At 51.1% G+C, this 23,017-nt stretch overlaps 1 protein-coding gene across 2 annotated transcripts in view; it reads left to right on the forward strand.

Annotated features, from left to right (window-relative positions):
* LOC119968802 (ATP-binding cassette sub-family B member 9-like) overlaps positions 1-23,017 on the forward strand; it is a 64,949-nt gene that overhangs the window by 37,174 nt on the left and 4,758 nt on the right. The window contains exons 6-9 of one of the 2 annotated variants that reach the window (XM_038801648.1): positions 6,121-6,249; positions 6,342-6,530; positions 20,098-20,271; positions 21,716-21,875. In XM_038801648.1, coding sequence (XP_038657576.1) covers positions 6,121-6,249; positions 6,342-6,530; positions 20,098-20,271; positions 21,716-21,875 — 652 coding nt within the window. The remainder of the gene's footprint in view (positions 1-6,120; positions 6,250-6,341; positions 6,531-20,097; positions 20,272-21,715; positions 21,876-23,017) is intronic. The other variant, XM_038801739.1, reaches the window with a different exon arrangement.

Below are 23,017 nucleotides of genomic sequence, written 5' to 3' on the forward strand. Positions count from 1 at the left end.
GGCAACTAGGGGATTTTCACAGTAACTTCATTGCAATGTTAATGTAAGCCTACTTGTGACAAAGATTATTATTATAATTGATTTCTTGCCTCGCTATGGCAAGATCCCGATTTTTCCTACAGGAGCGGGCCGTTTGCATTGCAAACTGTTTGGCGCCCGGTGCAAATCTCGTTTTTGGCCTCTCCCGCTATTCACTTGCCTAACTACATTTGAGCGAGAGCTTAACGAGGCCGGTGAATCGCGCCCTTAGTCTTGGGAACGGAGAATCCCACCCCTGGTGCTACAGCTATTGGCTGAAGAGTATAATTGCAGTGTGACAAAGCTTACTTAGGCATTTAGCATAATAAATGTGGATCTAGACATTTATCATAAAATGCACACAGGGCTAAGATTTTCTAAACATGATTTAACAAATTTTGAGTTTATTTTGTGGCATTTCACCAACATATGGCAAAATGCGCCGGCCTCTGAGCAGCCCCATGGCAGGGATGTGCTGCCGGCGGGACTAGAATGCCGGCCGGCATGTCCACATTAACTCTTACCCATGTCCACATTAACCCTTACCAACTTTTACAGATGCACTATAGAGAGCATCCTATCGGGCTGCATCACAGCCTGGTATGGCAACTGCTCGGCCCAGGACCGCAAGGAACTTCAGAGAGTCGTGAACACCGCCCAGTCCATCAAACGAACCTGCCTCCCATCCATTGATTCCATCTACACCTCCCGCTGCCGGGGGAAAGCAGGCAGCATAATCAAGGATCCCTCCCACCCGGCTTACTCACTTTTCCAACTTCTTCCATCGGGCAGGAGATTCAGAAGTCTGAGAACACGGACGAACAGACTCAAAAACAGCTTCTTCCCCACTGTCACCAGACTCCTAAATGACCCTCTTATTGACTGACCTCATTAACACTACACCCTGTATGCTTCATCCGATGCCAATGCTTATGTAGTACATTGTATATATTGTGTTGCCCTATTATGTATTCTCATGTATTTTCTTGAATTCTGTTTAATTCCCTTTTCTTCCCATGTACTGAATGATCTGTTGAGCTGCTTGCAGAAAAATACTTTTCACTGTACCTCGGTACACGTGACAATAAACAAATCCAATCCAATCCAATCCAATAGAAGATCCCATCGGCGTGACCAGCCAAAAGATCTTGCCCATAGTCACTGTCATGGTGATGGAGCTGAGCAGCAATAACACACAATATGGGGGAAACAGGAGAAACACCTTCAGCAGCAAATCGACAGATTTTCTGATGCCTGTAAAGAGTTAGCTTTGAGCATTAGGAAGACAATGGAATAGTGTAGCTCAGATAGGCTTCAGATGGTTTCACAGGTCGGCGCAACATCGAAGGCCGAAGGGCCCATACTGCGCTGTAATGTTCTATGTTCTAATTGTCATGGTCCAGGATGTTGCCATGCTGCCATCTATCAGTATTGACATTGTGATGATGGAGGTTATTGATCATTTCGCATATCTAGGCTTCACAGTCACCAGCAATCTGTCACTTGATGCTGAAATCAACACACGCCTCAGAAAAGCTGTTTTTTCAAGCTGAGTAAGAGAGTGTGGAACCTGACTGAGGATACCAAACTACCAAACTTGAATCATCAGTGCATGCCTCTACATTGGGAAGACTTGGACAACATATGCCTGGCAGGATAAAAGGCTGAACAATTTCCCTGTCTCAGATATCTCCTCGGCACCTCTTGGCAGGACAACGTCACCAATTCCGAGGTCCTAGAGCCTGCTCATTCCATCGGGAGCCATTCATTGCGACCTTCATCGGAAGGGTGTCGGCCATATACCCAAAGACCTTCTGGATGGTGAACTAGCCACCAGGTCATGATCTTCTGGGTGTCCATATCTCTGCGACAAGGACACCTGCAATCAAAGTATGAATCTGGGGGATATTGACAATGACAACTGGGAGACAACAGCCGACGGCTGTGACCGCTGGATGCTGACCATTTGGAAGGGCATTGGAAGAGGAGAGCAAAAACGAAACTCAGCCGGCCATGAAGAGGGCCCAGGGAAAACAGAGGCCAGCGAATTAATGTAGAGGAGCAGAGAGATCTTGGGGTCTATGTTCATAGATCTTTGAAAGTTGCCACTCAAGTGGATAGAGCTGTGAAGAAGGCCTATGGTGTGCTAGCGTTCATTAGCAGAGGGATTGAATTTAAGAGCCATGAGGTGATGATGCAGCTGTACAAAACCTTGGTTAGGCCACATTTGGAGTACTGTGTACAGTTCTGGTCACCTCATTTTAGGAAGGATGCTGAAGCTTTGGAAAAGGTGCAAAGGAGATTTACCAGGATGTTGCCTGGAATGGAGAGTAGGTCTTACGAGGAAAGGTTGAGGGTGTTAGGCCTTTTCTCATTAGAACGGAGAAGGATGAGGGGGCGACTTGATAGAGGTTTATAAGATGATCAGGGGAATAGAGAGTAGACAGTCAGAGACTTTTCCCCCGGGTGGAACAAACCATTACAAGGGGACATAAATTTAAGGTAAATGGTGGAAGATATAGAGGGGATGTCAGAGGTACGTTCTTTACCCAGAGAGTAGTGGGGGCATGGAATGCACTGCCTGTGGAAGTAGTTGAGTCGGAAGCGTTAGGGACCTTCAAGCGGCTATTGGATAGGTACATGGATTAGGGTAGAATAATGGAGTGTAGATTAATTTCTTCTTAAGGGCAGCACAGTAGCATTGTGGATAGCACAATTGCTTCACAGCTCCAAGGTCCCAAGTTCGATTTTGACTTGGGTCACTGTCTGTGTGGAGTCTGCACATCCTCCCCGTGTGTGCATGGGTTTCCTCCGGGTACTCCGGTTTCCTCCCACAGTCCAAAGATATGCAAGTTGGGTGGATTGGCCGTGATAAATTGCCCTTAGTGTCCAAAATTAACCTAGGACAAAAGTTCGGCACAACATCGTGGGCCGAAGGGTCTGTTCTGTGCTGTATTTCTCTATCTATCTCTATCCTACACCTTCTCAGTTCACTGCCTTCCTATGCAGTAAATGTACAGAGACTGCCATGCCATTCCCGTACCAGCCTCCCCGAACAGGTGCCGGAATGTGGCGACATGGGGATTTTCACAGTAACTTCATTTGAAGCCTTCTTGTGACAATAAGCGATTTTCATTTCATTTTTTTCCCCCATTTTCAAGTGGTATCTAGCACAGAGCTGGCATCCATGTCACAAACCATTGCCATATGCGAGGGAGAATAGAAACAGAAAAACATGGAGCTGGTAAACTACTCGATCGGTGGGAACTGAGGCAGGTGCCTGATGTGTTGGGTAAGCTGGGTCTACGTGGACTGCGTTTGATGCAGTGTAGAGAGAGACAGGCTTCCAACACTTGAAGAAATGGAACACGATTTTATTGATTAACTAACTATAATACATGCTTAACTGTGGGTTGACACTATGCTGACTTGACTGGAGACCTGAGGCTAACCTGACCAGACTAACTGACTACCACATGGTGTTTGTACTAGTTGCTGCTCACGAGCTCTGACTGTCTCAGAGGCTGGATCCCCAGAGAGCGGGAAAACTAGTGCCCTCTGGCTTTATAGTGGTCGTGTCCTGTCTGATGATTGGCTGCTGTGTTCTGTGTGTTCACTGGTCATCCTGTGTGTCAATCACTGCCTGTCTGTGCACCATCATATACCTGGATATATATTATGACAGTGCCGAGGGGTGATGCAGGCAGATTATACTTTAAATCCAGTTATCCACTTTAGTTCCATAACCTGTTACACCTTTAGCTAACTAAATATCGGTCAATTTCAGTCTGGAAAGCATCAATTGTTAAAGTATCCACAGCATTTTGGAGAGAGAATGATGCTTACCTTAGTGCGAACACAACAAATGATAATTTCTGAAAATTAGAGTTGTGAAACATTTTTTCTTCAAGCCAGAGATTCAGCTAAGCTTTAGATTTTTAGAGGGATGATAGAGTGCATGCTTTTAAATTCGGATTTTGAGAACATTGAAAAGTAAGCATATGTTCCCTAACAAATGTGGAACAGGTTAGATATGTTTTAAAATGTGCCATGAGGTTATTAAATCCCAGCTCCAGGAAGATGGGCCGGGATTCTCACCTACCCGGCGGGGCGGGGGGTCCTGGCGTACCGCACCTTTAGGGGCTAGGCCCGCATCGGAGTGGCTCCCGCTCCGTTGGCCAGCGCCAACGGCCTTTGGCACCATGCCGACCAGCGTCAGGGCTGGCCGAAAGGCCTTCGCCGGTCGGCGTGAGTCCACGCATGCACCGGAGCGTCAGCGGCAGCTGACATCACCCCGGCGCATGCGCGGTGGAGGGGGCCATGGTGGAGGCCGTGCCCGAGGTCAGATCGCCCCGCGCCCCCACCAGGACCCCGGAGCCCGCTCGCGCCGCCTGCTCCCGCCGGCACCAGAGGAGGTTTAAACCACGTTGGCAGGAGAGGCCTAACAGCGGAAGGACTTCGGCCCATCGCGGGCCGGAGAATCACTGCGGGGAGCCCGCCGACCGGCACAGCGCGATTCCCACCCCCGTCAATTCCCGCATGGCGGAGAATTCCAGCCACGGCGGGATTTACGCCGGCCCCGGGCAATTCCCCGACCCTGCGGGGGGTGGGAGAATTCCGCCCATGGTTTTGGTTGATGAGGGTAAATCATCTCAGATCCAGGACATAATTGCAGCAATTTCTCAGGGTAGTGTCCTAGACTCCACTATCTTCAGCTGCTTTATCAATAACCTTCCTTCCTTCAGAAGTGGGATGTTCGCAGATGATTGCACAATGTTCAACACGCTTCGTGATTTCTCATAAACTGAAGCAGTCCATGTCACTCCAAAACAACCCTCTTATTTATGGACTGATCTGATTAACAGTACACTCTGTATGCTTCACCCGATGCCGGTGTCTATGTAGTTACATTATGTACCATGTGTTGCCCTAATATGCATTTTCTTTTTATTTTATTTTATTTTCATGAATTTAATGATATGTTGAGCTGCTCGCAGAAAAATACTTTTCACTGTACCTGGGAACACGTGACAATAAACCAATCCAATCCAATCACTGAATCCCCCACTACAAATATCGTGGGGGTGATCATTGACCAGTAACTGAACTGGACCAGTAATATAAATACTGTGGCTACAAGATCAGATCAGAGGCTGGAAATTCTGCGGTGAGTAACACACCTCCTGACTACCCAAAGCCTGTCGACCATCTACAAGGCACAAGTCAGGAGTGTAATGGAATACTCTCCACTTGCCTGGATGAGCGCAGCTCCAACAACACTCAAGACGCCCAACACCAATCAGGACAGAGCAGCTCCGCTTTTTTGGCACCCATCAATGAACTTAAACATTCACTCTCACCACCATAAATCACAGTGGCAGCCGTGTGTACCATCTACAAGATGCACTGCAGCAAATCACCATGGCCCCTTTGACAGCACCTTCCTAACCTGCAACCTCTTCCATCTAGAGCAGTGCATCTCAAACTATCTGATGTGGTGTACCGGCAGTTTTTTTTTTCAATGTGCCAGGGACCGGTAAGCGAAACAAGTCAATCCAGGATTACTGTCTCTTTCTTTTCTGGAAACACTCCAAGTACTGGCAGACGATGGCTCGAGTACCGGCACCGGTACGCGTACCACACTTTGATCTAGAGGACAACGGCAGCAGTCATGGAACACTGTCACCTGCAAGTTCCCCTCGAAGCCACAAACCATCTTGACTTGGAAATATATCGTTGTTCCTTCACTTTAGCTAGATCGTTCACTGAAACTCCCTTCCTAACAGCCTGTGGGTGTACCTAGACCACATGGACAGCAGTGGTCCAAGAAGACAGCTCACCACCACCTTCTCTGGGGATGGGCAATAATTGTTGGGCTTGTCAGTGACACCCACATTCCATGACAGAGTAAAAATGGAGTGTACTCGAACCCAACTTTACCCCATTCCTAGTGACTTTAATTTTGCCAGGGAACCTTAACGTTACCCAAATCAAATGCTGCCTTGGTGTCAAGGGGAGTCACTCGCTCCTACAATTAAAATGTCAGCCAGATTTCTGCTTTTATTCTTGTGTCTGTTCACTAATTGCACCTTTTCTCCCCAGTTTTTGCAGATTTTTCTCCAGGTCACCACTGTGTTTTATGGTGGGTACCTTGTCCTGATTGACAAAATAACATCCGGTGACCTAATCTCCTTCTTCCTTTATCAGGTGGTACTTACTGATGCTCTTCAGGTTAGCAATTTCACACCAAATAAATATTTTTAAACTTGGAAGAGAAACCAGACCTTGCATTAATTATAAACAGGCATTCTTTTTTATTTCAGAACATCAGCGTTACATTTACTGGGTTGATTCAATCAATTGGTGTGGCAGAAAAAATCTTTGATTGCATGGATAATGAATCAACCAGGAAAAAGAATGGAACGTTCATTCCAGAAACTCTGACGGGTGAAGTCACATTTAAGAATGTCACTTTTGCATACCCTGCCAGGCTGCAACACAAAATTCTCAATGTAAGTTGACCAAAGTGAAACTGAAACCATTTAGCTGTACATTGTTGCTGCTGAAGACAAAGGGATTGATTTTTCTCCTTGCCTCCTCACCAATATTAAGCCATAGAATCAGCGCAGTGCAGAAGGAAGACATTCGGCCCATCGAGTCTGCACCGACTCTGAAAGAGGACTCCATCCAAGCCCACTTCCCCGCCCTATCCCAATAACCCCTTACCCTAACCTGCAGCAGCACAGTAGCACAGTGGTTGGCACTGTGGCTACACAGCTCCAGGATCCCAGGTTCGATTCCTGGCTGGGCCACTATCTGTACGCAGTCTGCACATTCTCCGGGGTTTCCTCCGGGTGATCCGGTTTCCTCCCACTAGCCCCGAAAGACGTGCTGTTAGGTAATTTGGACATTCTGAATTCTCCCTCTGTGTACCCGAACAGGTGCCGGGATGTGGCGACTAGGGGCTTTTCACAGTAACTTCATTGCAATGTTGCCGATTTGTGACAATAAAGATAATTATTATTTTAGAAATCCCTGGGCACTAGGGGACAATTTTAGTACGGCCAATCCACTTAATCTGCACATCTTTGGACTGTGGGAGGAAATCGAAGCACCCGGAGGAAACCCCGCAGACACGGGGAGAACGTGCAGACTCCGCACAGACAGTGACCCAAGATCGGAATTCAAACCGGGCCTTGGCGCTGTGAGGCAGCAGTGCTAGCCACTGTGTCACCGTGCCAGTGTGTCCAACTAAAATTTTGCTAAAGACACCTACATATCTCTTGGGTGGGTTTATATCAGATGAGCAATTTGGAATGACCACTCTTTTACAGGAAGCTATGATGAAGGGCCCGCAGCAATGAAAATTCAGGGCAACATTTAGGTCCGCTATTAGAAGAATAATCTTTATTGTTAGTGCCACAAGTAGGCTTACATTAACACTGCAATGAAGTTACTGTGAAAAGCCCCTAGGCGCCTGTTCGGGTACACAGAGGGGGAATTCAGAATGTTCAAATTGCCTAACAAGCACGTCTTTCAGGACAGTTTGGGGAAACAGCAGACAATGGCGTTACAATTGGGTTAGGGGCCATTAATGTTCAAATAGAAATCAAAATGCCTCATTTTAACCAAACAAATCTATGCCACAGGATCTCACTTGTTTTAACCTAAACCAAAACCCAAACTTTATTTTATATTAAAGATTTAAGTTACTAACACCTGTTTTGTTTATCAACATAGTTTATAACTATATATGTTACGCATTCAGGTTTATTTCTTATTTGCCTCAACAATTCTCTTGTAAGTCACACCAATCTCGAAGTTATTTACCTCAGTAGGGGTTACCTCTCAGTATGCCATAGTCCTCTTCTAGAGAATTGTCCTCATCTACAGCTGTTCTCAAAGCTAAAACTTTAATTCAGCCTATTTGACTGTGGATGCTCGAGTCCCTTGTTCTGCTCACTTTTGCATTTCCAAGCTAATCTGCTTGTTGTTGCTTTTTTTGGGACACGGCTCGGTGATGACCACTTTAGATTCTTCCGCTAGTTTAAAACCAGGCAATCTTCCAGCCTCTATTCCTTCACAAAATTCAAACTGGGATTTAGCCTCACTGGCGTGGTTATGATACGGCAGGTGGCAATTGGTGGGCTGCCCAAATCCCAAAGGGAAACACGGACCAGCTATCACAATCGTTTGCAATTTGTATTTGAGAATGAGAAGGCATCTGCATTGAAGTCAGGACCAAGAATTTCAACCACTTTTTGGAGCTTTTAAATATTAAATCTAAATATTTACACTTAACAGTAGGTTTACAAACAGTTCCCAAAAGGTTTCTGCTCAGTTAAACTCAAAATTAAATACAATTTTTGGCAATAGTTCTTGTGGTGATATGCGCATAAATAGTCATATCTATTTATAACTGTAAATAGTTGCGCCATTGTATATATTTGTATATAACAGCACCAGTGTACATAGCCACTGACCAATACATGTGGGGACAGTTAAACCATCTGTGGAACCAGACACCCATACAGACATATATACCGGGGGGCGGACGAGACGCCAGCACTTGGTAGTAAGACGAACAATGGGACAGTAAACCCTTACCTTCACTGTAGCGTAGACAGAATTGTTTGTACATAAAAATGTATGGTTACCACCCAGCATGTCAAGAATAAATTCTTATATCAATCATATCTTTGTGTTCTATGTGTACCTTTATGATCAGGGGAGCAACAATTCTCACAGATTTTCTCTATACAAATTCCATTAAAATTTCCTCAAACATCCACTGTTGTAGCAGGGACTCTGAGGCTGACTGCAAGATGCTTTCTTCACAGTCTGTCGTCAGCACACATGCTCTTCAAGATCTCACAGCGCCAGATTCCCAGCTTGGGTCTCTGTGGAGTCTGCACGCTCTCCCCGTGTCTTCATGGGTTTCCTCCAGGTGCTCTGGTTTCCTCCCACAAGTCCCGAAAGACGCGCTGTTAGATAATTTGGACATTCTGAATTCTCCTTCTGTGTACCTGAACAGGCGCCGGAAAGTGGCGACTAGGGGCTTTTCACAGTAACTGCCATAATATACACACAAGTATATGTTGTTGCATAGACAGACACTGACTGACACACTGAACGACCAATCAACACACAGAACACAGCAGCCAATCACCAGACAGGATACGGCCACTATAAAGCCAGAGGGCACTAGTTTTCCCGCTCATTTGGGATGCAGCCTCTGAGACAGCCAGAGCCCGTGATCAGCAACACGAACATCTACCATGTGCTAGCAGTATAGTGTGGTCAGGTTAGCCGCAGGTCTCCAGTCAACCTAATATCGTGTCAACCCACAGTGCAAGTATGTTTAACAGCTCATAGTTAAATAAAATAGAGTTGTACTTCTACAAGTGTTGGTAGCCTGTCTCTCTCACTGCTCTGGTAAACACAGTCCTCGCAGGCCCAGCATACCCAACACATCATGGTACCAGGACGTGATGTTAGAGTTTGATGGACCTGACTTCCGGTTCGGCAACTCCCGCCAGGAACGGACCTTTGGGCTCTTTTTAGGGCCCCCAGCGACACTTTTTCAAAGGCTCCCGATGTGGGAAGGTGATAACAACATTCCCCCAGCGGTATATGGCCTGGACCAGGAGTGGGGCGAGTAAAATAGTGGTGGCAGCGCCAAACCAAAAACAGGGGAAGAGGCACAAGATGGCGGCCGGTGGAGACCTGGAGGCAGTGGGCGCAGCAGCAGCAGGAGACTCTCCAGCGCTGCTTCCGGGAGCACAAAGCGGAGCTGCTAGAGCCGTTGAAGGCTTCCATCAACATGCCGCTGGGGACTCAGACAGCCCAGGGGCTGGCAATCCGGGAGATCCGACAGCAGGCCTCTGAAAGAGAGGATGAGGCCTCAGCCCTCGAGGCAACGGTGGAGATGCACGAGGCGCTCCATAAAAAGTGGCAGGAGCGGTTCGAGGAGCTGGAGAACCAGTTGAGGCGAAAAAATTTGCGGATCTTGGGCCTCCCGGAGGGGCTGGAGGGGTCAGACCTGGGGGCCTACGTGGTCGTCCTGCTGAATTCGCTGATGGGAGCTAGGTCCTTCCAGGGGCCCCTGGAGCTGGAGGGGGCCCACAGAATTCTGGCAAGAAGGCACAAGCCAAATGAGCTGCCACGGGCGGTGTTGGTGCGGTTTCATCGGTTCGCTGACCGGGAGTGTGTGCTCAGGTGGGCCAAGAAGGAGCGGAGCAGCAGGTGGGAGAACACGGTGGTACGGATCTACCAGGACTGGAGTGCGGAGGTGGCTAAGTGGAGGGCCGGGTACAACCGGACGAAGGCGGTGCTACATTGAAAAGGAGTAAAGTTCGGCATGCTGCAGCCGGCGCGTTTGTGGGTCACCTACAGGGACCGGCACTTCTACTTCGAGTCCCCGGAGGAAGCGTGGGCCTTCGTGCAGGCCGAGAAGTTGGACTCAAACTGAGGGTTGGGTGCGGGGGACTCTGTGTAACTGTGTTATCTTTTGAGGGGGGGGTTTCTGTTTAATGTTGGTTCTGTGTTGTTTTCAGGGTGAGTGGGGCACTGTCTTTTTGCGTGGGCTCGGTGGATGGACTTGAGGAGGGGGGCAGACTGGCTGTGTGGGGAGCTGATGGTGGGAAGGAAGGCCGGGGCCCCGCGGGGGGATGGGGCCGACAATGGGTGTTGTTTTAGAGGTGGTGGGGCCGGACAGGAGGAAAGCGCGGGCTTTTTCCCGCGCTGAGGGCTAAGGTGGGCGGAGTCGGAGCTGGTAGCGTGGGCTTTTTCCCCGCGTGAGAGCGGGAGGGGGAGGCGGAGAGCCTGCTCGTGGGCACTGGGGAGGAGGGGCAGCCCCACGTTGGGGGGGGTCGGAGGAGTGGCGGGAGTAGCTGGGGTCAGCAGGAGTCAGCTGGCTTACGGGAGTACTTTGGAGGGAGTAACGCGGTTGGGGGGGGGGGGCCCTAGCTGGTGGGGGGGGGGGGGGGGGGGGGGGGGGGGGGGTACCGGTCTGCTGCTGGAATGGCCAGGGAGGAGCTGAAGTATGCAGAGGGGGTCGAGTTGGGGGTTTGCCGCCGTGGGAAATGGGCCGAGTGGGAGGCACGGGCCTGTGGCGGGCGGAGGAAGGGTTATGGCTAATCGGCGGGGGAGGGAGGCAGGGAGCCCCCTGATCCGGCTGATAACCTGGAAAGTGAGGGGACTGAACGGGCCGGTCAAACGAAGCGGCTGAAGGCGGACGTGGCCATGCTCCAGGAGACACATCTGAAGGTGGCGGACCAGGTTAGATTGAGGAAAAGATGGGTAGGCCAAGTGTTTCATTCAGGGCTGGATGCAAAAAATCGAGGAGGAGAGAGACCAGCGCCCGCTCTGGCGCTTGGATGTGGGGCTGTTGGCAGATGAGGAGGTGGACGGGCGGGTTCGAGGCGGTATCATCAGGTACCTGGAGGCTAATGATAATGGGGAGGTCCGAGTGGGCACGGTCTGGGAGGCACTGAAGGCGGTGGTCAGAGGGGAGTTGATCTCCATTCGAACCCATAGGGAGAGGAGGGAGCGGAGAGGGAGAGGTTGGTGGGGGAGCTGGTGAGGATGGACAGGAGATACGTGGAGGCTCCGGAGGAGGGATTGCTGGGGGAGCGGTGTAGTCTTCAGGCCAAGTTTGACCTGCTGACCACTAGAAAGGTGGAGGCTCAGTGGAGGAAGGCACAGGGAGCGGTGTATGAATATGGGGAGAAGGCGAGTAGGATGCTGGCGCATCAGCTCCGCAAGCAGGATGCGGCTAGGGAAATTGGTGGAGTCAAGGATAGGGGAGGAAATGTGGTGCAAAGGGGGGTAGACATCAATGGGGTCTTCAGAGACTTCTATGAGGAACTGTATCGGTCTGAACCCCCAGCGGAGGGGGGAGGGGGAATGGGGCGCTTCTTGGTCCGGCTGCGATTCCCGAGGGTGGAGGAGGGACAGGTTTGAGGGATTGGGGGCGCCGATTGAGCTCGAGGAGCTGGTCAAAGGGATTGGGAGCATGCAGTCGGGGAAGGCGCTGGAGCCAGATGGGTTCCCGGTCGAATTTTATAAAAAGTATGCAGACCTGTTGGGTCCCCTGTTGGTTAGGACCTTCAACGAGGCATGGGAGGGGGGAGGCTCTGCCCCTGACTATGTCCCGGGCGATGATTTCCCTGATCCTTAAGCGGGACAAGGACCCCCTGCAGTGTGGGTCATACAGGCTGATCTCGCTGTTAAATGTAGACGCCAAACTGATGGCGAAGATCTTGGCCACGAGGATGGAGGACTGTGTGCCATGGGTCATTCATGAGGATCAGACGGGGTTCGTGAAGGGGCGACAGCTGAACACCAACATACAGAAGCTCTTGAATGTTATAATGATGCCGGCGGTAGCGGGGGAAGTGGAGATAGTGGTGACGCTAGACGCGGAGAAGGCATTTGATAGGGTTGAGTGGGAGTACTTGTGGGAGGTGCTGGAAAGGTTTGGGTTTGGGGAGGGGTTTGTCAGATGGGTGAGGCTATTATATGAGGCCCCGATGGTGAGCGTGACCACGAATAGGAGGAGATCGGAGTATTTTCGGTTATATCGAGGGACGAGGCAGGGGTGTCCCCTGTCCCCCCCTGCTCTTTGCGTTAGCAATTGAACCCCTGGCCATGGCATTGTGGGAGTCGAGGAACTGGAGGGGACTGGCGCGAGGGGGGGAGGAGCACCGTGTGTCGCTCTACGGCGATGATTTATTGTTGTATCTGGCAGACCCGGTGGGGGGAATGCCGGAGGTGATGAAGATCCTTAGGGAATTTGGGGAGTTTTCAGGATACAAGCTCAACGTTGGGAAGAGCGAGCTGTTTGTCGTGCATCCGGGGGACCAGGAGGAGGGGATTGGTAGGCTCCCACTAAAAAGGGCGGAGAGGAGTTTTAGGTACTTGGGAGTCCAGGTGGCCAGGAGCTGGGGGGCCCTACACAAACTCAACCTTACAAGGCTGGTGGAGCAAATGGAGGAGGAGTTTAAAAGATGGGACATGTTGCCGCTGTCGCTGGCGGGCAGGGTGGAGTCCGTCAAGATGACGGTGCTCCCGAGGTTTTTGTTCCTGTTCCAGTGCCTTCCTATCCTTATCCCGAAGGCTTTTTTCAGGGGGGTCAACAGGAGCATTACGGGGTTTGTGTGGGCGCATGGAACACAGAGGGTGAGAAGGGTGTTCTTGGAACAGGGCAGGGATAGGGGGGGGCTGGCGCTGCCCAACTTCTGTGGGTACTATTGGGCTGCTAACGCAGCGATGGTGCGTAAGTGGGTGATGGACGGGGAGGGGGCAGCATGGAAGAGGATGGAGATGGCGTCCTGTGTGAGCACGTGCCTGGAGGCGCTGGTGATGGCGCCGCTGCCGCTCCCTCCGACGAGGTATACCACGAGCCCGGTGGTGGTGGCTACCCTCAAAATTTGGGGGCAATGGAGACGGCATAGGGGGAGGTGGGGGCCTCGATGAGGTCCCCGATACGGGGGAACCATCTGTTTGTCCCGGGGAATATTGACAGTGGGTTCCTGGGTTGGCACAGGGCGGGTATTAGGAGGTTGGGGGACCTGTTTTTAGATGGGAGGTCTGCGAGCCTGGGTGAGCTAGAGGGGAGGTTCGGGCTCCCCCCGGGAAACATCTTCAGATACATGCAGGTGAGGGCGTTTGCCAGGCGGCAGGTGATGGGGTTCCCGCTGTTGCCCCCGCATGGGGTCCAGGACAGGGTGCTCTTGGGGGTGTCGTTTGGAGAGGGGAAGATTTCGGAAATATACCACGTGATGCAGGAGATGGACGAGGCCTCGGTGGAGGAGCTAAAGGGTAAATGGGAAGAGGAGCTGGGTGAGGAGATTGAGGAGGGGACGTGGGCGGATGTTCTAGGAAGGGTGAACTCCTCCTCGTCTTGTGCGAGGCTCAGCCTCATACAGTTTAAGGTGCTGCATAGGGCTCAAGAAAAAATGAAAATCGCTTATTGTCACGAGTAGGATTCAATGAAGTTACTGTGAAAAGCCCCTAGTCGCCACATTCCGGCGCCTGTCCGGGGAGGCTGGTACGGGAATCGAACTGTGCTGCTGGCCTGCTTGATCTGCTTTCAAAGCCAGTGATTTAGCCCAGTGAGCTAAACCAGCCCCAATATGACCAGCCCTCATATGACCGGGATGAGGATGAGTCACTTCTTTGGGGGCGAGGACAGGTGTAATAGGTGCTCAGGGAGCCCAGCGAATCATGCCCATATGTTCTGGGCATGCCCAGCGCTGAGGGAATTTTGGAAGGGGGTAGCGAGCACGGTGTCGAAGGTGGTAGGATCCAGGGTCAAGCCAGGCTGGGGGCTCGCAATATTCAGCATTGCAGGGGAGCCGGGAGTGCAGGAGGCGAAAGAGGCCGGTGTTCTGGCCTTTGCGTCCCTAGTAGCCCGGCGGAGGATTCTTCTTCAGTGGAAGGATGCGAGGCCCCCAAGCGTGGAGGCCTGGATCAATGATACGGCGGGGTTTATCAAATTGGAAAGGATGAAATTTGCCCTAAGGTGATCAGTTCAGGGGTTTTTCAGGCGGTGGCAGCCTTTCCTTGATTTCCTAGCAGAACGATAGGGAAAGAGGCCAGCAGCCACCGACCTGGAAGCTGCCTCGGATGCCAGAAAAATTGCTCTCTTTTCTCCATGGCTGGGGACCACGCCATCCACATTTTTAACTCCCTCACATTCGCTGAAGGTGAGGACAAGTCCAAGTTCAAGACAGTCCTGCTCAAATTCGACAGCCACTGTGACATTGAAGTCAACAAAAGTTTTGAACGCTACATCTTTCAGCATCGTCTGCAGGGTAAAGATGAACCTTTTCAATCTTTCCTCACCCATCTTCGCATCCTCGCGCAATCCTGCGATTACGGCTCCACCTCCGATTCAATGATCCATGACCAGATCGTTTTCGGTGTGCACTTGGACCCCCTACGCCAGCAGCTCCTCAAAGTGAAACAGCTCACCCTGACTATAGCCATCGAAACCTGAGTTCTGCATGAGCATGCCACTAACCGATACTCGCACATTCAAGCGGCAGAGACGGCGCGGCAAGGCCACCACGATGCAGAGCGAGTGCAGGCTGTAAAACAGCTCCAGGGCCTGAGCCTGGATGACTGCAGCCATTTTGCACGCTTTTCCCGGGCTCCCGCGCATGCGCGCAATGACCGAGGGGACAGCGAGGCTGAAGACCGAATTGCGCAGGCGTGCATTACGTACGACCGCACCGCGCATGCGCGGTGGCGCACTGAGTGTTCTGACATCACGACGTGCAACAACTGTGACACTTAAAGCGGCAATGTCCCACAAAATCTCGACGCTGTCTCCAGTGTGGCAAGCTTGGCCACTACGCAGCCCTGTGCAGGTCTTCACAAACACCTGCCTCCTGTCGCTCGCACCAGCTACGCAGGGACGTCCAAACCGTACAACAACCGGTCACAGATTCCGACTCCGACATGGTTCCAGATCCTGACACCGAGGATCTCAAATCCCCATTCCGGGTGGTCATCATCACCAAGCACAATGTGCTTCAGAAGAAAAAAGCCAAAACCCTCCCAGTGATGAGCATTGATCCGGACGATGAGTGGTGTGCCACCCTCATGGTCAACAAATCTTGCATCCGATACAGGCTGGACACCGGCGCTTCAGCCAACCTCATTGCGCGGTCTGACCTTGACAGCCTCCACGTTAAGCCGACCATCCTGCCATTCGCCTGCCAGCTTCTCGACTACAATGGCAATACCATTGCTCATGCCAGCTCATGCCAGCTTGTGGTATCGCACCGTTCCTTAAAGGCCACCCTGCCCTTCGAGATTGTAGGGTCCACTAAAGCTTCCCTGCTCGGTGCTCAGGCGTGCAAGATCCTAAACCTCGACCAAAGGATTCACTCCATGTCACCCGCTGAGGCTTCAGCATCGCCAGACGCCGACAACTGAATAACATCATCACTCGATACCACAGCGTCTTCGAGGGTATGGGCACACTCCCGTACACGTACAAAATTCTTTTAAAACCGAATGCCATGCCTGTGGTTCATGCACCTTGCCGGGTGCCGGCGCCCCTCAAGGACCGCCTCAAGCAGCAGCTGCATGACCTCCAGGACCAGGGCGTCATATCTAAAGTAACGGAACCAACCGACTGGGTCAACTCCATGGTGTGTGTTAAGAAACCATCAGGAGAACTACGCATCTGCATCGACCCCAAAGATCTGAACCGTAACATCATGAGGGAACACTACCCTATCCCAAAGCGCGAAGAACTCACCTGCGAGACGGCTCGCGCCAAATTTTTCACAAAGCTGGACGCCTCCAAGGGATTCTGGCAGATGCAACTTGACGCATCCAGTCGGAAGCTCTGCACCTTTAACACCCCATTTGGCCGGTATTGTTACAACCGGATGCCGTTTGGCATCATCTCAGCCTCGGACGTGTTCCACCGAATAATGGAGCAAATGATGGCGGGCATCGAGGGGGTGCGGGTATACGTAGACGACATCATTGTCTGGTCTACCACCCCGCAGGAACACACTGATCGCCTCCAATGCGTCTTCCGGAGAATCCATGAGCATGGCCTCCGCCTCAACAAAGCCAAATGCCCCTTTGGTCAAACTGAAATAAAATTCCTCGGCGACCACATATCACAGTTTGGTGTGCAGCCGGATGCAGACAAGGTGTCGGCAATCAATGCCGTGAAGACACCGGAGGACAAGAAGTCGGTCCTCCACTTCCTGGGAATGGTCAACTTCCTGGGGAAGTTTATCCCCAACCTCGCATCTCACACCACGGCTCTCTGTAATCTAGTGAAGAAGACAACCAAATTCCAATGGCTCCCCGCTCACGAGCAAGAATGGCATGAACTCAGGGCGAAACTCACCTAGACCCGGTATTGGCATTCTTCGACCCTGCCAAGGAGACAAAGATCTCCACTGATGCGAGCCAGTCCGGCATTGGAGCAGTGCTCCTTCAAAGCGACGACTCTTCCTCATGGGCTCCAGTCGCATAAGCATCACGTGCAATGACGCCCACCGAGCAACGCTACGTGCAAATCGAAAAAGAGTGCCTGGGCCTCCTCACGGGAATTGTCACATTCCATGACTACGTATATGGACTCCCCAAATTTACGGTCGAAACGGACCACAGCCCACTGGTCAACATTATACAGAAGGACCTCAACAATATGACACCACGCCTGCAACGCATCCTCCTTAAACTCAGGTGGTATGACTTTGAACTGGTTTACACCGCGGGTAAGGAGCTCATCGTCGCCGATGCACTCTCCTGTTCCGTCACTACGCCCTGCGAGCCGTCGGGCTTTGTGTGCCAAATTGATGCACATGTTGAGTTCTGCGCATCTAACTTGCCCGCCACGGATGAACGACTCATCCAGATTCGCCGTGAAACAGCCGCGGATCCTTTGCTCCAACGCGTCATGTGCCATCTTACAGACAGATGGCTCAAGGGCCAATGCCCACAATTCTACAACATCAAAGATGACTTGGCAGTGATAGATGGAATTCTGTTAAAGTTGGACAGGATCGTCATTCTGCACAGCATGCGGGAGGTCATCCTTGAGGGTCACCTGGGGGTGGAGAAGTGCCGCCGGCGGGCCCGTGAGGCAGTGTACTGGCCTGGCATCAACCAGGACATCGCCAACGCCGTTCTCAACTGCCCAACATGCCAACAGTTCAAGCCTGCTCAGCCAAAAGAGACCTTGCAGCCACATGAACTGGTGTCGGCCCCATGGACCAAGGTTGGCATTGATTATTTTCCATGCACTAGGCCGGGACTATGTCCTCATTGTGGATTACTTCTGTAACTACTCAGAGGTAGTTAGGCTGCATGACCTTCACGTCGACAGCGGTCATCCGTGCGTGCAAGGAGACTTTTGCTTGCCATGGCATTCCACTCACGGTCATGTCTGATAATGGCCCGTGTTTTGCTAGTCAGGAGTGGTCCAACTTTGCCCGGCGGTATAATTTCATGCACGTCACCTCAAGTCCCCACTACCCCCAGTCGAATGGCAAAGCTGAAAAGGGGGTACACATTGTCAAATGACTCCTGTGCAAAGCGGCTGATGCGGGATTCGACTTTTACCTCGCACTACTTGCCTACAGGTCAACTCCTTTGTCCACTGGCCTGTCCCCAGCACAATTGTTAATGAACCGCACATTACAAACAACGGTGCCTGCAATACACGTCCCAGACCTGGACAACTTTCCGGTCCTGCGAAGAATGCAACTGTCTCGGGCCCAACACAAGTCGGCGTATGACACCCACGCCACAGATCTCCCTGCTCTCCTTCCTTTTTTAAAAAATAATTTTTATTGGAATTTTTTACAGAAAATATAAAATATAACAATGAAATGCAAAAAAATAACCCATAAAAACTGTAACACCCCCCAAACCGTAACAACGCATGTATCCCCTACCTCCCACCCCCCCAACCCCAATGAACAACAAGAGAACTTAAAAATAAATTAAAATTAAATAAACAAACATAGTCATCGTCCCCCCCCCCCCCCCCCCCCCCCCCCTTTTCCCTCCCCTCCCCCCCCCCCGGGTTGCTGCTGCTACTGTCCCAGTACCCTATCGTTGAGCCAGAAAGTCGAGGAAAGGTTGCCAACGCCTAAAGAACCCTTGTGTCGATCCTCTCAGGGCGAATTTGACCTTCTCTAGCTTAATAAAACCCGCCATGTCATTGATCCAGGTCTCCACGCTTGGGGGCCTCGCATCCTTCCATTGTAGCAAGATCCTTCGCCGGGCTACTAGGGACGCAAAGGCCAGCACACCGGCCTCTTTCGCCTCCTGCACTCCCGGCTCCACCCCAACCCCAAAAATCGCGTGTCCCCATCCTGGCTTGACCCTGGATCCCACCACCCTTGACACCGTCCTCGCCACCCCCTTCCAGAACTCCTCCAGTGCCGGGCATGCCCAGAACATATGGGCATGGTTCGCTGGACTCCCCGAGCACCTGACACACCTGTCTTCACCCCCAAAGAACCTACTCATCCTCGTCCCAGTCATGTGGGCCCGGTGCAGCACCTTGAATTGGATGAGGCTAAGCCGCGCACACGAGGAGGAAGAGTTAACCCTCTCCAGGGCATCAGCCCATGTCCCGTCTTCGATCTGTTCCCCCAGTTCCCCCTCCCACTTAGTTTTCAGCTCCTCTACTGACGCCTCCTCCACCTCCTGCATAACCTTGTAGATATCAGATATCTTCCCCTCTCCAACCCAGACCCCCAAAAGCACCCTGTCACTCACCCCCCTCGCGGGAAGCGAAGGGAATCCCTCCACCTGCCGTCTAGCAAATGCCTTTACCTGCAGATATCTGAACATGTTTCCCGGGGGGAGCCCAAATTTATCCTCCAACTCCCCCAGGCTCGCAAACCTCCCATCAATAAACAGGTCCCTCAGCTGTCTGATGCCCGCTCTGTGCCAACCCTGAAATCCCCCATCTATGTTCCCCGGGACGAACCGATGGTTCCTGCTCTCGTTCCTGATGACCAGGTTTGTGTACAACTTCCTGAAGGTGGCTGGTCTGCTGCCGCTGTGGTAATCAAGCAAGTGGCCCTCAGGTTGTTTCTGGTTCGAATCCAGGATGGCTCTTTTCTTTGCCGAAATAGGAGGGCACTGCGGCTCTGGAACTGTGGAACTAACACATTAGCAACTGGCCACATGTGGCTAATTGGGAATTCAGATAAATTTCTGAAGAGTAAATAAAAAAATGAACAATGGGCATTTTTAGTGGGTCTGTCACATAGCAGAAGAATGTGACCTTGTTGCACATTTGTTGGTAAAACAGTAAGTTAGTGTTTTAATTCTGTGGTTGGTGGGAATTGTCATCAGTAAATATGGACGCATGAAGTGTATTTATGTGTTAAAAACTGAAAATGCTGGAAATGCTCAGCAGGTGTGACAGCACCTGCGGAGATAAACAGTTACTGTTTCAGATGGATGGCCTTTCATTTTGTGTGTTTAGCGCAAGTGGCTAAAGTGGTTAATACTTTAGAAGTCTTAACTTTGTTTGTTTTTGGTAAACAAGAATCAAGCGTATGTTGCTTTTTACAGAATGCATCTTTCACACTAAATCCTGGTGAAATTACAGCTATAGTGGGTGTATCAGGGAGTGGGAAGAGTTCTTGTGTGCAGCTGATGGAGAATTTGTACAACCCACAGGCTGGTGAAATTTTATTGGATGGCCACCCAATTCAAGATTATGATTATAAATATCTTCACTCCAAGGTAGGTGTTAACATTTGATTACCAATCTTTTTAATGTCCAGCCTGGCATTAATAATTATATATCACGGGTAGAAATTTGCACTTAGTGCACAGAGTACTGGCTGAGGCGAATAAACTGGTGCGTAGCTCTCCGGCTCCACTACTGAATTTTCTCTCCAGGTATTATGGAACTCCCCGCACAGAAAACCTGGAGATCTGGTTTTCACTGTCACATAGAGCCATGGAAAATAGGTGCCAGCAAAGCCGGCAGCAGCACTGCCAGGGTGGCAGTGTCAGGGTGCCCGGGAGGCACTGCCAAGGGTTAGGGCCTGAGGGTGGGTCTAAAGGATGGGTTGGGTGGGGGGTGCAGGGCGGTTATGAGGAGCCCTTTGACGTTTGGGGGCGGGTGAAGGATGGGGCTCCTGGAAGGGGGGTTCCGAAAGGGTGCATGAAACAGCCTGAAAAGGGAAGCCTCACTGACCCCACAGTGGGGTGTCATCACTTGGGGGTGTGTGGGGTAATGCCCATATGTGTGGGGGTTACCATTGTCCATGGTAGGGAGACAAGCCCTCTTACAGATTGGGGCACCCTTTCAAAGTGGCGGGCCGATCACTGAGTTCAGTGTGAGGAGTGGAGTGCTTATCTGCAGCTACGACTTGTCAGGCTCTCGAGTGGCATTCCCGACCCCAGAGAATCACACGCCGGCGTGCGTTGGAATTGCACTAGTTCTATGTGACGAGAGTGTTGGCCCATTAGCGTGTGCTAAATGGCGCCGGCAATCGCACCCCCATCGGGACCATGGAACCCCCCCCCCCCACTCAGTCCGGGTGTCAGTACTTAGACTCTCAAACAGAGAATTCCGCTCTATGTGTTTGTAATGAAAGGATATTATTTAATCCATTGTCATTTATGTAAATTCGTTGAGATAAACTTCCCATTTCTGTTCAGTATCTTTGTACATAATGTTTTGTTATGCTCTTGATGTAGCATAAGCTGCTTCCTTGATGTGCACTCTGACAAAGGAAGGTTCAGACTTGGAGATAGCTTTAACACATTTATTAAACTGTTAACAATTCTCCTACTTGGATTCGACTCTCCTGTTAATCCTGCTGTAGCTACTCAGACTGACGAACCAGTCTGCTACAATCCACGTGGTGGGTGTGATGTGTTTCAATCAACTCTGTGTACTCCACTGGAAAGAGGAAGATCATGTGTGCTGTGTCCTTATATATGGGTTGGTGTAATGCCCCCCTGTGGTAGTGTCACCTCTGTGTGTGTCTTGAATGCCCATTGGTCGTGTCCTATCTTACTGGCCTATTGGTTGAATGTCTGTGTCATGTCTCTAGTGCTCCCTCTAGTGTCTAGCTAGTCTAAGTGTATTACATTAGCCCTTGTGTATTTACAGTAATGCATATCACCAAACATAACATTTTGATAAACCTTTTCAAAAAAATTCTTGTTAAAGGTTGCAATGGTTGGTCAGGAGCCAGTGCTGTTTGCCCGATCAATACAAGAAAATATTTCGTATGGCCTGGAGGAGTGTTCCATCAATTCAATTGTGCAAGCAGCTCTGACTGCTCATGCACATGAATTTATAACTGAACTGAAAGATGGCTACAATACAGGTAAAACACATTAATTACAGGTGTTTATAACACTGGCGTGCTGATATATCAAATCTATAACAAACTCCTCCTTCAAAGAACATAAATATTTCATTTGGTCCACTTTTCATTTCATACTTACAGTAATGATCAGGTCTGCTCCTTTCTTACTCAAGGCTGGGACTTGATTTAAAATACCATAGAATCATACCGTACAGAAGAGGCCCTTTGGCCCATCAAACCTGCCCCTGGTGCGGGGGCAGAGAATGGGGCGTCAGACCCGCGACCGGATCCGATGTCTTCCCGCGACTCGCCGCTGACCAGAGAATCGCTGCAAGTCGTGCGCGCGGTCGACACGGCGCCGGTCGGGGGCCATTGAAAAAGGCCCCCGCGGCGATTCTCAGCCGGCAGCTGGCCGAGTTCCCGCCAGCGTGGTTCCCTCAAAGTTCCACCCGGCGGGCACTCGGAGTGGCGGCTGTGGACACAGTCTGGTGGGGGTGGCGGGGGTATCCGTCACCGGGGGGGGGGGGGGGGGGCCTCCAGGGACGGCCAGGGTTCCGATTGGGGATGACCGATCGGCGGCCGCGCGCGATCTGCGGGCGCCTTTATTGTTGGGGCCGACTTGAAGTGTGGGTCCGCCATTTGCGGGTGCCATGTTGCGCATGCGCAGACCCACGGCCGGAAGTGCAGGGCCCCGTATCGGCAGCCAGAGCTACGCAGACTACTCTGGCTCTGCAAGCCCCCTTCAAAATGGAGAATCACTCTGGACTTTCTCCAGGAAAGTCCAGAGTGATTGCTGCCCGTTTTCTCACGGGCGTGTGGGACATCGACCCATTTTCAGAGAATTCCGCCCCCTGCCTTTCATCTTAAAATCATGCCCCCTTGTTATCGACCCTTCAACTAAAGGGAACAGCAGCTTTCGATCCACCCTGTCCATGCCCCTCCAAATCTTAGAAACATAGAGATAGAAGCATGAGGAGGCCATTCGGACCTTCGAGCCTACTCCGCCATTCATTATGATCATGGCTGATCATCAAGTTCAATACCCTGATCCCTGCCTTCCCCCCCATATCCCTGAATCCCTTTAGTCCCAAGAGCTGTATCTAATTCCTTCCTGAAATTACACAATGTTTTGGCCCCAACTAATTTCTGTGGTAGTGAAT

The sequence above is a fragment of the Scyliorhinus canicula genome, chromosome 1, assembly GCF_902713615.1.
Source record: "Scyliorhinus canicula chromosome 1, sScyCan1.1, whole genome shotgun sequence".
Taxonomy (NCBI): Eukaryota; Metazoa; Chordata; class Chondrichthyes; order Carcharhiniformes; family Scyliorhinidae; genus Scyliorhinus; species Scyliorhinus canicula.